At 48.4% G+C, this 16954-nt stretch overlaps 1 protein-coding gene across 4 annotated transcripts in view; it reads right to left on the reverse strand.

Moving 5' to 3' along the window:
- Positions 1 to 16: 16 nt before the first annotated feature.
- TRPV3 (transient receptor potential cation channel subfamily V member 3) overlaps positions 17 to 16954 on the reverse strand; it is a 55403-nt gene continuing 38465 nt past the window's right edge. For 2 of the 4 annotated variants that reach the window (XM_017863620.1, XM_017863618.1), the window contains exons 12-18: positions 16152 to 16225; positions 13498 to 13663; positions 9866 to 9932; positions 7925 to 8199; positions 5945 to 6057; positions 3478 to 3557; positions 17 to 2889 (exon numbers count right to left, since the gene is read on the reverse strand). In XM_017863620.1, coding sequence (XP_017719109.1) covers positions 2795 to 2889; positions 3478 to 3557; positions 5945 to 6057; positions 7925 to 8199; positions 9866 to 9932; positions 13498 to 13663; positions 16152 to 16225 — 870 coding nt within the window. In that variant the 3' untranslated portion in view covers positions 17 to 2794. Of the gene's footprint in view, positions 2893 to 3477; positions 3558 to 5944; positions 6058 to 7924; positions 8200 to 9865; positions 9933 to 13497; positions 13664 to 16151; positions 16226 to 16954 lie in introns of all 4 variants that reach the window. The other 2 variants (XM_017863619.1, XM_017863617.1) reach the window with 1 other exon arrangement.

Here is a 16954-nt window from a genome sequence, read left to right on the forward strand (position 1 = left end):
GTGGGTGAGTGTGGGTGTGTGGGGTGGGTGTGTGGGTGAGTGTGGGTGTGTGTGGGTGTGTGTGGGTGAGTGTGGGTGTGCTTTTGTGCACCCTGTGGGCACACTTGAATTTTCAACTAGTCACAGGGAACATAGGGGACAATGTTGACTGCCAAATGAGACACCTGAGAAAACAGTCCTGCCCCCCAACATAAGCCAAGTACAAAGAAAGACTCAAAATGATGGAATAACTGTGCTTTTTAAAACTAAACAAATAATGGCTCAGGGAGACATCTGTGGTCCAAGAATCAGGACACTCCAGCCTCCACAGCTCTGATATGACCTTCCTGCATGACTTTGCCCAGTACATATTTCTCTTGGAGCATTAGCCTCCGGGGGTAAAATGAAGGAAGTGGTCCTTTTCACTCTGATGCTTCTTGACTCATGGCTTCCCTTGGTAAACCTACCCAGGCTCAGACCTTTTGGCTGAAAGCCTTTTGGGGTGGACACTGTGGGGAAGAAGAGCCAACACAGAAAATGGTCTTGCCAACAAATTCCATCCAGACCCACAGAGAGCAGCTAGCTCTCCATCACGTGTGAGATGAGAAACATCCACGTGGCTCTCCATTCCGCACTTGCACAAAAGCTGGCAGGTTAGGCAAATAGAAATCGATAATTGGCTTTATCCATTAATATCTGAGTCAAAGCAATTCTGGATATGGCTTTATCCATAACAGATACGGCTTTCTCCATTAATGGACAGGACTTTCTCCATTAATATCTGAGTCAAAGCAATTCTGGAATTCCCAGCTCCACAGTGTAGAGCGTGGCGTCATGAACCCTAACCACTTCCTTTCAGACCAAGATGTCTGTTCAGGCTTAATGCGGGTAGCTAACTCCAGATGTGGGATGTAGATCTGTAGAATCTCCAGGCTAAAAGGGACCTTAAACTTCTTCCAATGACCATTTTCAACAACATCCCTCACTAAGTGCTCGACCAGCGTTTGCTTAAACATCTCCAACATCTGGAGCAGTTGCTGGATTGGATTCAGCCAAAATCTTTCTCAATTTCCTAGTTCTGTCCATTCTGGAACACATCTGCTCCTCCTGCCTCTAGGACAGTCCGCCTCAAATCTTCTCCAGAGGCCCATGCCCTGTCCCCACCACGGTGGCTCAGAGTATGCAATTACTCCCTGGGTCAGCTGGGAGGGCAGGGGCTGCTGTGGACTGTGAAACCTCACACACAACCCAACCCACCTCTCCCCAACCAGCCCCATCAGGGGCACAGAGTCTCTATCTGCCCAGCTAGTCTGGCACACGGAGTGGCCCAGAGCAGAGCAACTGGCCCAGAGTGCACTGCCAGGTCCACACTCCTCAGTTTGCCTCAAGCCAGATGAGCTAATCAATCACCATGTTATCTGAAGGTCAAATTTCTATTTCTGCCATTTAAGATTAACATTCATGGTTACTATTTTTATAATTCCACCTGGAACATGTTTACATGAATCCTTTCACCAGCTAACGGTGGCAGAGTGGATTTTCTGGTGGTTTCGGCCCCAGTCACCTGGCTCCACTTCACCTCTGCCCCCAGACTGACTCCATGTCATTTCAGAAGGAGAACGTCAGAGCAGAGGACCTAAAAATAAGCCCAAAGTCTTGGCAAAGGCTTCCCTCTCACTAGCTTCCCCTTCAGCTTCAAAATTCACAGTTAAAAAAAAAAAAAAAAATACTTGGTACCAAAGCAGTTGAGGCATTTTGTTAAATTCCCCCCCTGAGACATACTGAGGTATGCGACTAACTGCTGAGTTCTAAGATGGCATCGATCGAGCAGCTGCTATTTCTGCTTCAGCTGAAGCCAAGATCCCAGCGCAGAGGCAGGCGCTACTGCGAGGCCAGGACAAGGAAGAGAGCCAGGCCCTTTCACCCAGATCGCGGCGGCCCAGCAGGACTTGCCTGGCGTTGTCTCATGCAGACTTTTGTGTGTGTGAAGAAAAGCTTTTTGTCTGGCTCTGGGCACCCTGAGGCCAAATATATAATACTTACATCCAGCCCCAAAGCTCCCAATCTGTCTCCACTTTTAAAATCACGTACTTCATTGTAGTAATTTTCATTCTTAACTGAAATGTCTTTTCCATATTGAAAATTAAAACCCTGTGTTACTTATGCTACCAAAAACCTCTCTCAGCTTGAGACAGTGTGAACTTTGGGGCGTCAAGGGAGGTTCACTCCAAGGATGGTCTCCTTTTCCCTGAAGGGTTCCGGAAGGATGTTTCCAGAGCTCACTCCCTTCCTCCCCCAGGATATCCGGCTTACCTCCGTCCCCCGCACACTCTGGGATGGGATCAAGGGTCTCCCCAAATTCAGGCAACCCAGTCACAGCAGGAGAGACGGTACAATGTGTGGGCTGGGGTTGGAGCTGACAGGGGGAAGCTGGCAGGAGGAAAGACGCCTCTCCCTGCTCCTCAAGGCTCCTGCCCCTTCCCCGCCACCCATCTCTCCCAGCCAAGCCGACCTGCAATTGGTAAAACCAGAGGCTTCACCCAGGACTTCAGGAGGCTCCCAGGCTCCAGACTGCTGCTGGCTGTAGGTTTACACCAACTCTTTGCCAAGTAACAAAATCCAGGATGTTTCCCACTCAGACAAACTGACAACTACCCCTCAGTTCAGACACCCACTGAGCACTGAGCATGAGGGTGCACTCTGCTTCGAGACCAGCAGAGCCGAACTCCACCATCCCTCAAAGCCTCTCCGCAGAGGCCGTGACTCCGCCTGCAGCCCCAGACAGCGCACGCGCACACCAGCTCCGGATCCGCTTCTACACCGACGTTTCCGGGAAATCCTCTATTTCTTCAAATGCATTGAGAGTGGTTTTGCTGTTGTTCCTGGAAGAATCTTGGATTTTGTTGAAATCTGCTTTTTAAAAAATATATATTTTAGAAATATATCACTCTGCATAATGTGTTTCTTTGTCCTTTTTTTTCCTTGTCTTTTTTTTTTTCTTTTTTGAGATGGAGTTTCCCTCTTGTCACCCAGGCTGGAGTGCAGTGGTGTGATCTCAGCTCACTGCAACCTCCACCTCCCAGGTTCAAGCAATTCTCCTGACTCAGCCTCCCGAGTAGCTGGGATTATAGGCACCCACCACCACGTTCAGCTAATTTTTGTATATTTAGTGGAGACGGGGTTTTGCCATGTTGGCCAGGCTGGTCTCAAACTCCTGATCTCAGGTGAGTCACCCAACTTAGCCTCCCAAAGTGCTGGGATTACAGGCGTGAGCCACTGCAACCAGCCTGCATGGTGTGTTTCTACGGCTTAGGGCTACACCATTTTAAAAGTCGTGCCAACTAGAGTTCTAAAAGAGCTGGAAGAGACCTAAGAAGCATTTCCATTCAACCCTCCCATTTGACAGATGGGGAAAGTCAGGACCCTTAGATTTGATCTGCCCAAGGTTATGTGATCTGAGACAGGAGTGGACACCATGTCACCTCACAGCAACAGTACCTGTTCGTCTTACAGGCCCCGGGTCTTCGTTAAGGAAGGAAACGTGCGTCTTCCATTCAGTCCACTTCACCTCATTGATCCTGCAAGTGGCATCATCATTCTTACTATTTCACCAGTGCCTCACTGAGTGCAAACAAATAACCCTGGTTTGGGACGTCCTGGTGTCTACACAGCTCCCCTTCTGTCTGTCCTAGAGATCAGGAGCACCCCTGACCCCAGTGGTCACACCAGCGTTGTTGGAATTTGAACTCTATCCCCATCTCCATGTCCCCAGGCCTCAGAGAATCAGTTCTCCTTCCATTGTAGGGAACTCAGAAATCCTGTAAGTTACTTAGACAGGTATAAAGGGTCCAACTTCAGACAACAGCAGCTGTGCCTGACTGGTGACAGCTCAAGGGGAAGCGGGGACAGACAGAGGGAGGGCCCGGGCCGCGAGGGTGTGAAGATTAAACTCCAAGTGTAGCTGGGGTTGAGGAGGCACGAAGAGCCTGTGGTTAGGGTCTATGCCGTAACAAGAGTGGGTGGCGTCTGAGGTGTTCGAATACAACCACAGGCATTGATGTGACTTAAATTCACATCCAGAGAAGGTCTCTAGAGTGAAGGTGGCGACATCAGAAATGTTCATTAGGGTAATCATTGCAGTCAGAAATGAAGCTTTCCAGGGGGTGGGGTTTTAGAGAAGTGGGTTAAGGTCATACTCAAAGAAGGTGGTCCATAGGCTCAGGCAGCTGGGTCAGGGTAGGAGGAGGTGGGCTTATCAGAAAAGGTGGTCATGGAACCGGGCACGGTGGCTTATGCCTGTAATCCCAGTACTTTGGGAGGCCAAGGCAGGTGGATCACTTGAGGCCAGGAGTTCAAGACCAGCCTAGACAACATGATGAAACCCCGTCTCTACTAAACATACAAAAATTATCCAGGTGTGGTGGCGTGTGCCTGTAGTCCCAGCTACTGGGGAGGCTGAGGCATAAGAATCGCTTGAACTGGGGAGGCCGAGGTTGCAGTGAGCAGAGATTGCACCACTGCACTCCAGCCTGGAACTCGAAAGGAAGGAAGGAAGGAAGGAGGAAAGGAAGGAAGGAAGGAAGGAGGGAAGGAAGGAAGGAAGGGAGGGAGGAAGGGAGGGAGGGAGGGAGGGAAAAAGAAAAGGTGGTCATGGAATAAGTAAGGACTTTTAAAAAATAAATAAATAAACAAATAAGCCAGAGATCTGTCAAAGTAGCCGTGTCACTTTCCATCTGCCAGGGGCAAAATGGGACTTAAGTCACCTGGGGTCACAGGAACTCACACAGGTAAACAGCAGGAAAAGGAGGGTCAAGCAGGCAGATCTTCCCTAAACCAGATAGCAAACAGAGAGAGACCGTAGAGGCACTTTCAAAAAGGCAGAGAGAGGGGCTGGGCATGGTAGCTCACGCCTGTAATCCCAGCACTTTGGGAGGCCAAGGTGGGTGGATGACCTGAGGTCAGGAGTTCGAGACCAGCCTGACCAATGTGATGAAACTCTGCCTCTACTAAAAATACAAAATTAGCTGGGTGGAGTGGCACATGCCAGTAATCCCAGCTACTCAGGAGGCTGAGGCAGGAGAATTGCTTGAATCCAGGAGGAAGAGNGGAAGGAAGGAAGGGAGGAAGGGAGGGAGGAAGGGAGGGAGGGAGGGAGGGAAAAGAAAAGGTGGTCATGGAATAAGTAAGGACTTTTAAAAAATAAATAAATAAACAAATAAGCCAGAGATCTGTCAAAGTAGCCGTGTCACTTTCCATCTGCCAGGGGCAAAATGGGACTTAAGTCACCTGGGGTCACAGGAACTCACACAGGTAAACAGCAGGAAAAGGAGGGTCAAGCAGGCAGATCTTCCCTAAACCAGATAGCAAACAGAGAGAGACCGTAGAGGCACTTTCAAAAGGCAGAGAGAGGGGCTGGGCATGGTAGCTCACGCCTGTAATCCCAGCACTTTGGGAGGCCAAGGTGGGTGGATGACCTGAGGTCAGGAGTTCGAGACCAGCCTGACCAATGTGATGAAACTCTGCCTCTACTAAAATACAAAATTAGCTGGGTGGAGTGGCACATGCCAGTAATCCCAGCTACTCAGGAGGCTGAGGCAGGAGAATTGCTTGAATCCAGGAGGAAGAGGTTGCAGTGAGCCAAGATCGTGCCATTGTACTCCAGCCCGGACAACAAGAGCAAAACTCTGTCTCAAAAACAGAAAAAAAAGAAAAAAAAAAAAAGGCAGAGAGGGGAGCCACTGTTGGCAGTCTCCTTCTCTTTCTCTTTGGGAGCTCAGGAACTCCCATCCCAGGGCCCTACAACCCCATAAGCAAATTCCTTCTTCCGAGGAAGCCACTGGAAGAGACAGCAGCTGTGGTTATGGTGAGCAAGTAGCGGCACTGTTTCTCTAACATCTTGTCACTGACCGGCCCCTCTCTACCCACCCCAAAGCCCACCACCCCAGGGCCCTTCCCCCTTTGTTACCGCAAACACAGTCGGAAATCCTCCTCAGCCACTCTGCACAGCTCTCCCATCCGGAATCTGCTCCTCAGCCATTCTGGTAACATTTTCTCAAACTCCAAGATGGTCCTGGCTCTCTGGGGACATAAGCAAGTCTAAGGAGTAGGCACTCGCACTCACAAGCACACACAAGTGCACACACACCGTCAGCGAGCCCACTCCCCTCTTGCCCCATGCTTAATGGATCAGAAGGGTCTGGCTGATCTACAGAATTCAAAGACAAAAAAGCAAGCCAGGCGCAGTGGCTCACGCCTGTAATCCTAACACTTTGGGAGGCCAAGGCGGGTGGATCACCTGAGGTCAGGAGTTCGAGGCCAGCCTGGCCAACATGGTGAAACCCTGTCTGTACTGAAAACACAAAAATTAGCTGGGCCTGCATCAGGCGTCTATAATCCCAGCAACTCAGGAGGCTGAGGCAGGAGAATCACTTGAACCCAGGGGTTGAAGGCTGCAGTGAGCCGAGATCCCTCCACTGCACTCCAGCCTGGGTGACAGAGCGAAACTCCATGATATAAATAATATTTCTGAAAGCGCAGGAGCTTCCTATCTGACAGTGCTGGGGTCCTGGAATCCCATGGCAGAGGACCATTCAAACATCATTTAGTCCCACCCGCTCCCAGGCTTGGAACCTCTCTGCTATTTCCTGGCCATAATTTTTCCAGTCTCTCTTGAGCAGTATCAACAAACCAATTAAGAGGGCCTTGGCCAAGGACAGTGGCTCACACCTGTAATCCCAGCACTCTGGGAGGCTGAGGCAGGTGAATCACTTTGAGCTCACGAGTATGAGGCCAGCCTGGGCAACATGGTGAAACCCCATCTTTACAAAAAATACAAAAATGACCCAGGTATGGTGGCGCGTGCCTGTAATCCTAGCTATTTGGGAGGCTGAGGTGGGAGAATCGCTTGAGCCTGGGAGGCAGAGGTTGCAGTGAGCTGATATCATGCCATCGCACTCCAGCCTGGGTGACAGAGCAAGACCCTGTCTCAAAAAAAAAAAAAAAAAAAAAAAAAAAGGAGGGCCTTTTATAATAATAATGGAAACTTCCATGTATCACATCGAAGTTTTCTCCCTGTAGTACCCCCATGTACCTCTGCCTTCTGGGACCACAGAAGGGGTCTGCTCCCTCTTTCACAGGTTGCTCTGCAGATATCTGAAGGCACTCTCACCTTTATCAATAAGCATTTCTTTTTTTCTTCTTCTTTTGAGACAGAGTTTTTGCTCTGTCACCCAGGCTGGAGTGCAATGGCGTGATCTCGACTCACTGCAACCTCCACCTCCTGGGTTCAAGCAATTCTCCTGCCTCAGCCTCCCGAGTAGCTGGGATTACAGGCACCCACTACCACACCCGGCAAGTTTTTGTGTTTTTAGTAGAGATGAGGTTTCACCAGGTTGGCCAAGCTGGTCTCAAACTCTTGACCTCAGGTGATCCACCCGCCTCGGCCTTCCAAAGTACTAAGATTACAGGGGTGAGCCACCACGCCCGGCCGCCAACAACTATTTCTTAAGAGGCAGTCTCCAGTCCTCTCCCAAACCTGGTTACCACCTCAGGACCCATCCTATGCATTGGTTTCCTCAGCACGTAAGAAGTGTTCAGGCCAGGATGGAATAGAGCAGAACTGTCACCTCCATTGTCCTAGGCGCTGTACTCCTCTTAATACAACCTAAGGTCATACTTCAACATCCACCCATCACACTGTCAACCCTGAGCACAGCACCCCCATAAGCCTGAGTTTTTCTACACATGCCGTTGCACAGCCACACTTCCTAGACCCTACACTCAAAGAACCTAGGCTAAGGCTTCCTTAAACCTGGCCACACACTGAGGAGCTTGTGCAGATTCTCAGGCCCCACCACAGACCCACTGGTGCTGACAGTAGTCAATGACCATGTGCTGAAATGAATTCCATGGAGGCCCCCACACTGGGGTCTCCACCTAGACTCACCTGCAGGCGCCAGATACGCTCACTCTCCTTGGAGACGTTCTCCACAGTCTCGCCCATCAGGGCAATGAGCATGTTGAGGAGCAGAACGAAGGTGAGGATGACGTAGGTGATGAGCAGGAACAGAAAGAGAATGGGATACTTGGAGTTCTGCTGGATGTTCAGGTCACCCAGGCCGATGGTGAGCTTGAAGAGTTCCAGCACCGCGTCGCTGAAGCTGCCATAGGAGCTGCAGTCCTTATTGTCTTTGGGACACTTCTCGATCAGTGAGGCCAGGGCTAGGGGAACATAACAGGGTGCTCTCCACCTGGTGAATTACTCTACAAGCTTGCATGTATTTGCCCACACGACAAGCCTGCTGTCTCCTTCTCTCTGGCCATTAAATCCCATCTCAAGCTTCAGGTCCTCCCAAAGCCTCATCAGGCTGACTTCTCTGCCCTGGCCTCCTGCAGAAAGCCCTTCCACCTAACAAAGCCCAGAGTCTTCTCTCCTTCCTCTACCCCACAGTCGGCCCTTGATCACTTCCAGCCTTGCAGAGTTGCTAATTATAATCCATGTGTGTGTCCCTGACTCCCCAGCTAGTCTTTGAGCTCCTGACTTCCTCTAGCCTAAGTCATCTCCCTCAAGGTTGTAAGATCCTGAGTCTCCTCCTAATGCTCTGTTGTGAGTTCCCCACGAGCAAGACCAGGCTCACACTTTCCTTCTTTCTAACACACCACAGTAGAGGTTCACTGCTGGATGGATGGATGGATGGATGGATGGATGGATGGATGGATGATTAGATGGATGATTGGATGGATGAATGGATGGATGGATGGATGGATGGATGGATGAGGGATTAGATGGATGGATAGATAGATGATTGGATGGATAGATGGAGGGAGGGAGGGATGGATGGATGGATGGATGGATGGATGGATGGATGGATGGATGGATGGATGGATGGATGGATGGATGATTAGATGGATGGATGATTAGATGGATGGATGCTTGGATAGATTATGAGATGGATGGATGGATGGATGGATGGATGGATGGATGATTAGATGGATGGATGGGTTGATGGATGGATGATTAAATGGATGGATGAATGGATGGAGGGATGACTGGATGGATCAATAGATGGATGGATGGATGGATGGATGGATGACTAGATAGGTGGATGAGCAAATTAAATGAGAGAGTAAATCGATGGATTAATAAACAAGCAGGTGAAGGAGCAAATAAATAAGCAAATTGTGACCCAGAAAAGGTACCAGACAGTTGGACACAGCTATCTAATTTCAAATGTCAATGGTCACTGAAGAAAAGAAAAAAAAGCAACTGGTATGTGGGGGAAAACGATCTCTCTATGCAGAGGTTAGAAATGCAACCAGATGGTGCTGTTCCCTCTGTCGTAAATGGAGAGATTTTAAGAGGGGGCTCCTTCCTGGTCCCAGCAGACCAGAGAGGCTCTCACAGTTATATCTAAAGCATACTGTGAGAGCACCATGATGTGAAACCCAAAGGAAGTTGCCTCAGGGCATTACTTTGCTCCTACTTTGCAAAGACCATCAGTCGACTTTCTGTGGACTTTAGTTTCCCCATCTGTAAAATCGGGCTGAAAACACTTGCAGGACCTGTCTTAGGTCGTGAGGGCCACATAAGCAATGAATGGGAAACCAGAGGTGTATACCACACGGTGAAGCTGGTTTATGAGTGGCTGGCCTGGTTCAAATCCTGGAGTCTCCAAGCCTCAGCTATCTTATGATCGGGGCGATGACTCCCACTTGATCAACTTGTTGAGAGAAGTAAAAAGGTAATGCTTGGAAAATGCCAAGCTTGGCAGGTGCCCCACTGGTAGCTGGTCTAATTGCTGCTGAGTCCACCATGTGCTTTGTCATTTTGACATCTGAATAAAGTGTTTATAAATGTGGGAGTTACTATCATTTATAAATCAATTACCTACTCCAAATCCAAGCAAAAAAACGATATATACGAACAAGAACTTCAAAACATCATGCAAAATGACCTACAAAGAAATAAACATAATTCAAGAGTAAGATACAAGCACATATTCACGGTCCCCCGATCTTCCTGCTTCCCACCTTCTCCCACCTCCCCTCCAACCATCTCCTCACTCACGTGGGCCACTCTCCCTTCCCCCAGCCAAATCCTCCTGATGCTCCAACACTCAGCTCTGAATCCCACCTCCTCCAGGAAGCCTTCTGTTTCTGCTCTAGCCCCAGGTTCTCTTCTCCCTGTGATTCACCCTGTACCTTTCATCACAGGGTCTCACTTCTGGAATCCTCACACTTCCTGGGGGCAGTGGCATGCTGGAGCCAGCTCAGAACAGCTCGCAAGAGCTGTTAAATTCCCATGAAGCTTGTGAGCTGGTTGTTAAACACAGCCATTACTCAGAACTAAATCAAACTTTCAGTTATAAGATGAATAAGTTCTGGGGATCTAATGGACAGCATGATGGCTGTAGTTAACAATACTGTGTTGTGGACTAGAAATTTGCTAAGAGAATAGATCATAAACGTTCTCACCACACAAAGAAACGGCAACTATGTGAGGTGATGGGTATGTTAACTAATTTGAAATTGGGAATCATTTCACAATATACACCTATATCAAATCGTCACATTGTACATCTTAAATTTATACAATTACATATGTCAACTATACCTCAACAAAGTCGGGGATAAGGCTGGGCACAAAGGCTCATGCCTGTAATTCCAGTACTTTGGGAGGCCGAGGCGGGTGGATCATGAGGTCAGGAGATCAAGACCATCCTGGCTAACACAGTGAAATTCTGTCTCTACTAAAAATACAAAAAATTAGCCGGGTGTGGTGGCAGGCGCCTGTAGTCCCAGCTACTTGGAAGGCTGAGGCAGGAGAATGGCGTGAACCCGGGAGGCGGAGCTTGCTGTGAGCTGAGATCGCGCCACTGCACTCCAGCCTGGGCGACAGAGTGAGACTCCATCTCAAAAAAAAAAAGAAAAGAAAAGAAGTTGAGGATAAATTATTATTTGTATTGCCAAAAAATTAAACCATATACACTTACAATTAAATAAAGTAAGTTATATTTAAAACTGAGACAAGCCGGGCACAGTGACTCACGCCTGTAATCCCAACACTTTGAGAGGCCTAGGTGGGTGGGTCACCTGAGGTCAGGAGTTGGAGGCCAGCCTGGCCAACATGGCAAAACCCCGTCTCTACTAAAATACAAAATACAAAAAAAAAAAAAGAAAATACAAAGGTGGCACTCACCTTTGATCCCAGCTACTCTAGAGGCTGAGGCAGGAGAATTGCTTGAACCCAGGAGGAAGAGGTTGCAGGGAGCCTAGATCGTGCCACTGCACTCCAGCCTGGGAGGCAGAGCAAGGCTCCGTCTCAAAAAATTAATTAATTAATCTAATTAAATAAAACAAAGACAATAAATGTTCAAAACTCATCCCTGTCCAGTTATTTCAGGAGGATTTACAATTGTGTGTGCTTTTGAGGTTACTTATCTCTACCATAGCCATATGGCGGGAATTCTAGAGTGGCATGGATCTGCATATTTCTCCCTAACTCCATGTCCAGTAACATAATGTTGGTAGCTGGAAACTGGCCCTGGGAGGAGAACAGTAGTCTGCCCTTCTCTTCGATTTCACTTTCTGCAGTTTTGGTTGCCTGTGGTCAACTAAGACCCAGAAATCTTACACACAATACAATATTCTGAAAGAGAGAGACAATACTCACCTACTTTTATTACAGTGCATTGTTACCATTGTTCTGTTATTGCCATTAATATCTCTGTGCCTAATTTATAAAACACATTTTATAAATTCCACATAGCCAGTTGAGTCTTAAAATAATTTATTGCTGGACCGGGCGCAGTGGCTCAAGCCTGTAATCCCAGCACTTTGGGAGGCCGAGACGGGCGGATCACAAGGTCAGGAGATCGAGACCATCCTGGCTAACACGGTGAAATCCCGTCTCTACTAAAAAATACAAAAAACTAGCCGGGCAAGGTGGCGGGTGCCTGTAGTCCCAGCTACTCGGGAGGCTGAGGCAGGAGAATGGCGTAAACCCAAGAGGTGGAGCTTGCAGTGAGCTGAGATCCGGCCACTGCACTCCAGCCTGGGCGACAGAGCAAGACTCCGTCTCAAAAAAAAAAAAACACGATAAAATAAAAAAATAAAAAATAATTTGCTGCTTCCCCCCACCCGCCCCCAGCACCTTGGAAGGCCGAGGTGGGCAGATCACCTGAGGTCAAGAGTTGGAGACCAGCCTGGTCAACATGGTGAAACCCCGTCTCTACTAAAAATACAAAAATTAGGTGGGCCTGGTGACGCACACCTGTAGTCCCAGCTACTCAGGAGGCTGGGGCAGGAGAATTGCTTGAGCCCAGGAGGCAGAGGTTGCAGTGAGCCGAGATCGCACTATTGCACTCCAGCCTGGGCGACAGAGCGAGACTCCGTCTCAAAAAAAAAAAAAAAAAAAAAGTGTTCTGTCCGCAGCCTTTACATTGTGTATAGCACAAAAATATCAACCGAATATTCTTCTGATATTTGCAAACTAGTATCCAATTCAGCAAAGAAGTTGCTCACATCATTGATAAACAAGTAAAGTTCAACATAAATCTTGTTTTACTTTAATCACTGCTTATAAAGAAAAATCTCAACCAACATTCATATCTGAACAGCACTCTTCTGTCAATTGCAACCAAAAGTTGACAACAAAAACTAGAATTCAATAAAAAGCAACAAATAGGCCTGGCGTGGTGGTTCACACCTGTAATCCTAACACTTTGGGAGGCCGAGGCGGGTGGATCACCTGAGGTCAGGAGTTCAAGACAATCCTGGCCAACATGGTGAAACCCCATCTCCACTAAAAACACAAAAATTATCCAGGCATGGTGGTGCGTGCCTGTGATCCCAGCTACTCTGGAGGCTGAGGCGGGAGAATTGCTTGAACCCAGGAGGAAGAGGTTGCAGTGAGCCAAGATCGTACCACTGCACTCCAGCCTGGGCAGCAGAGCAAGACTCAGTCTCAAAAAAAAGAAAAAAAAAGCAACAAATTATTCTAAGATTTGGCTACGTGGAATTTACAATAAACTGTATTGTATATTTTCATTATATGCAAATTGCGTGATACACATCCTTTATATAGGAAAATATATAATTTTTATATATTTATATATATAAATATATTATTTTTTATATATTATAAAATATAGAATTTATAAATATATAATTATTTATATATGTATGTGTATACGTACATACATGTATATATATACATATTCCACCCCCACACACACACACACAACACACACACACACACAGAGCGGTTGTTAAATGTTTACCAGCACGCCACTGCCCAGGGGTGAGAACATTCCTCCACAAAGTGTACCCCTCCCCAGCGCCCCACAAACCTGGGGGATTTAAGGTCTGGACACGGAAAGCCTGACCGAAAGCAAAGGGAGCGCATGGCATTCGGGAGAAAGAGCAGTGACCTGCCCCTTGGTAAACCCCTCTTCCTCTCCAGATCTCAGTTTCCCCATCTAAAAAAGGGCCCTCCCGCCGGCACAGCTCCCAACGCACCTTCTGGATCATGACGCTGTACATGCCCATGGACTGGAACCCCCTTGTGTAGTAGAGCATGTTCGCCCAGCCCAGGGCCATGGCCAGCACAAGGCAGGCGAGGTACTCTTTGTAGGCAAACAAGTACAAGAAGACAGACAGTATCACAAGCACAGCTTGGATAAAACTGTTCAGGAGACACAGGAAACACGGGCCTTACTTACTTCTCAGCATCAGGCCAAAGATATGCAAATCCCCCAAACCTCCCTTAAACCCCCTAAGCAATCACCCCGGTGATGGATGCTGAAGAGACCGGAATCAGGCTGCCTCAGATCCATTTGGCTACCATAGAATTCAGCCTGTAGAGACAGGGCCAGATGCCAGTCACAGCCTGTGGCAAGCTGATTGCAACTGGTGGGGACTTAAAAAAAAAAAAAACACACATCCACAGGGCCGCAGAAGATTCTAGGGTACTGCCCCAGAGGCCATATATTTTTTAAATTACCCACAAGGGCCTGGTGTAGTGGCTCACGCCTGTAATTCCAACACTTTGGGAGGCCGAGGTAGGAGAAGCGCTTCAGGCCAGGAGTTCAGGACCAGCCTGAGTAACATAGTGAGACCTTGTCTCTACAAAAAAAAAAAAAAAAGAAAATAATCTAAATCACCCACAAAACTTCTGATTCCCATGTTGATTTGAGAACTACTGGAGTTGACCAAAGATGTGGTAAAGATTGCATTTTTAACCAAAATGACAAAAACTGCCAATATCTATACTTATAAGCCAATTATAACAAAAGTCCCCAAACCCTACTTTTAAATCGTGGTGTTTTTTTTGGGTGGGGGGGCTGCAGGCAGAGACAGAGTCTTGCTGTGTCACCCAGGCTGGAGTACAGTGGCATGATCTCGGCTCACTGCAACCTCTGCCTCCCAGGCTCAAGCGATTCTCTTGCCTCAGCTTCGCTAGTAGCTGGGATTACAGGCGCCCGCCACCACACCCGGCTCATTTTTGTATTTTTAGTAGAGACGGGGGTTTCACCATGTTGGCCAGGCTGGTCTCGAACTTCCGACCTCAGGTGATCCGCCTACCTCGGCCTCCCAAAGTGTTGGGATTACAGGCGTGAGCCACCGCACCTGGCATTAAATCTTTTTAAAGTATGATATATGCTAAGTGAAATAAGCTAGATGATTCCACTATATGACTCCACATATGAGGTACCTGAAACAGTCCAATTCACAGGGAAAGAAGGAAGAATGGTGGTTACAGGGGGCCAGGAAAGGAGAGGAATAGGAGCTGTTGTTTAATGGGTACGGAGTTTCAGTTTTGCAGGACGAAAACAGGTCTGAAGACTGCCCAACAACGTGAATGTACTTCAAAGTATTAATTTGTGTGCTTAAAAAACGGTTACAATGCTAACTTTTATGTTACGTGTATTCTACCACAATTAAGTGTTGTTTGTTTTTGTTTTTTGGTTTTTTTGTTTTTTCTTGAGACGTAGTGTCGCTCTATCGCCCAGGCTAGAGTGCAGTGGCACGATCTCAGCTCCCTGCAGCCTCCGCCTCCTGGGTTCAAGCAATTCTCCTGCCTCAGCCACCCGAGTAGCTGGGATTACAGGTACATGCCACCACACCCGGCTAATTTTTGTATTTTTTGTAGAGAGAGGGAGTTTCACCAGGCTGGTTTTCAACTCCTGACCTCAGATGATCCGCCCACCTTGGCCTCCCAAAGTGCTGAGATTACAAGCATGAGCTATCATGCCCGGCCCATGGTTAAAATGTGTTTAAGTACAATATATCGCAAACATACAAAATCAAAATCTACTCCTACACAGTCATATGCAGACATCGGGATAAAAACACTGTCTTATAACATCAGGCAGTTTCCAAAATTATAAAATAGCTAACCAAAGTCACAACACAGGCACAGTTGTAAGAGAAACCATCGGATTCATCAACTGCATTTTAGACTGAAATGAGGAAGAATGTCTCCCTCCACACTAACAAAACAAATAAGAAGCAGAAGAGGCTGGCGCGGGAGCTCATGCCTGAAATCCCAGCACTCTGGGAGGCCGAGGTGGGCAGATCACTTGAGGTCAGGAGTTCAAGACCAGCCTGACCAACATGGCAAAACCCCATCTCTACTAAAAATATAAAAAGTAGCCAGGTGTGGTGGTGCACATCTGTAATCCCAGCTACTCGGGAAGCTGAGGTAGGAGAATCGCTTGAACCCGGGAGGTGGAGGTTGCAGTGAGCTGAGGTCACGCCATTGCACTCCAGCCTGGGCAACAAAAGTGAAACTCCATCTCAATTAAAAAAAAAAAAAAATCCGTAAGTAGGACTGCTAAGCCTGTTCCTGCCTTCTCCACTCCATGCTGCCTTCTACTTGGGGCTCTGTGACGGGTGGAATCGGCCATCATCACTACCTCGGCCTCCCAGAGTGCTGGAATTACAGGCATGAGCCACTGCACCCGGCAGCCCTGAAGTTTTCTGACCCTCTCCATGGGCATCTACGTGTCTCCTGCTGGGAGGAAGACAGGAGACCCCTGGCGTGTAACCATGGCAGAGTGACTGGGACACAGTGGCACGGTAGGCTGGTTGTTCAAGGGGGACGCGGCAGCTGCCATACAGGACGTCAACCATGCCTGTGGGGCAATAACCAAGGGGCCAGACCTACTTACAAGACAAAGTGAAACCAGGCATCCGAGAGGATAGACTGCAGATCCGAGGGTCTCAGCAGGAAGATAGCAATGCCCTAAGGCCAGGAAGGAAAGAAAAACTGCACCCTCTTCATGACCCTCACCCGGGGAGCTGAGCAGGGGGTGCTTCCCCAGGACCAAGACTCAGTGAGGGCTGAATGTGCAAAGGCCGGGCTAGAGTCCAGGTGGCGGATCTGAAAGGGGACCTGTGCCTGGGGGGCGTAGGCACCTCCACGGTGAAGGTGAACACTCCCTCCAATCTTCTCACCTCCCTCACTCCTTACCCCATCCTCACCCCAGAACCTGCAAAGCAGTACTATCACTACGGCCACCTTCCACTCCCCAAATCCAGCCTAGCATCCAGCCTCCGAGCTTTTGCTCATGCTGCTCCCCATACCCACCCTGTAATGACTTTGTCTTCATTGTCCTCGTGCCCAATCCTACCCCACCAGAGTAAGTGCCATCTCTGCCTTCAAGCATCTCTACCATTCCCTGTCCCCAGATAAAAGTCACCCCCTTCCTCTGAACACTGATCTGAACCCAGCTTAGGGTCTTTTTTGGTCTATCATAAAGTCTTGATGTTTATGCCCATGCTACGTCCCCCACCAGGCTGTGAACTCAAAAACGGCAAACTCGTCCCATCCCTGTCACCTCCTCCAGGGCTACACATACATAGAAGGTGCTCAGATTATATGTGTTGATTCATTGGATGGATGGATGGATGGATGGATGGATGGAAGGAAGGATGGGTGGGTGGGTGGGTGGGTGGACGGATGGATGGATGG

Source organism: Rhinopithecus bieti, unplaced genomic scaffold (assembly GCF_001698545.2).
Source record: "Rhinopithecus bieti isolate Rb0 unplaced genomic scaffold, ASM169854v2 scaffold_70516, whole genome shotgun sequence".
In the NCBI taxonomy this organism is placed as follows: Eukaryota; Metazoa; Chordata; class Mammalia; order Primates; family Cercopithecidae; genus Rhinopithecus; species Rhinopithecus bieti.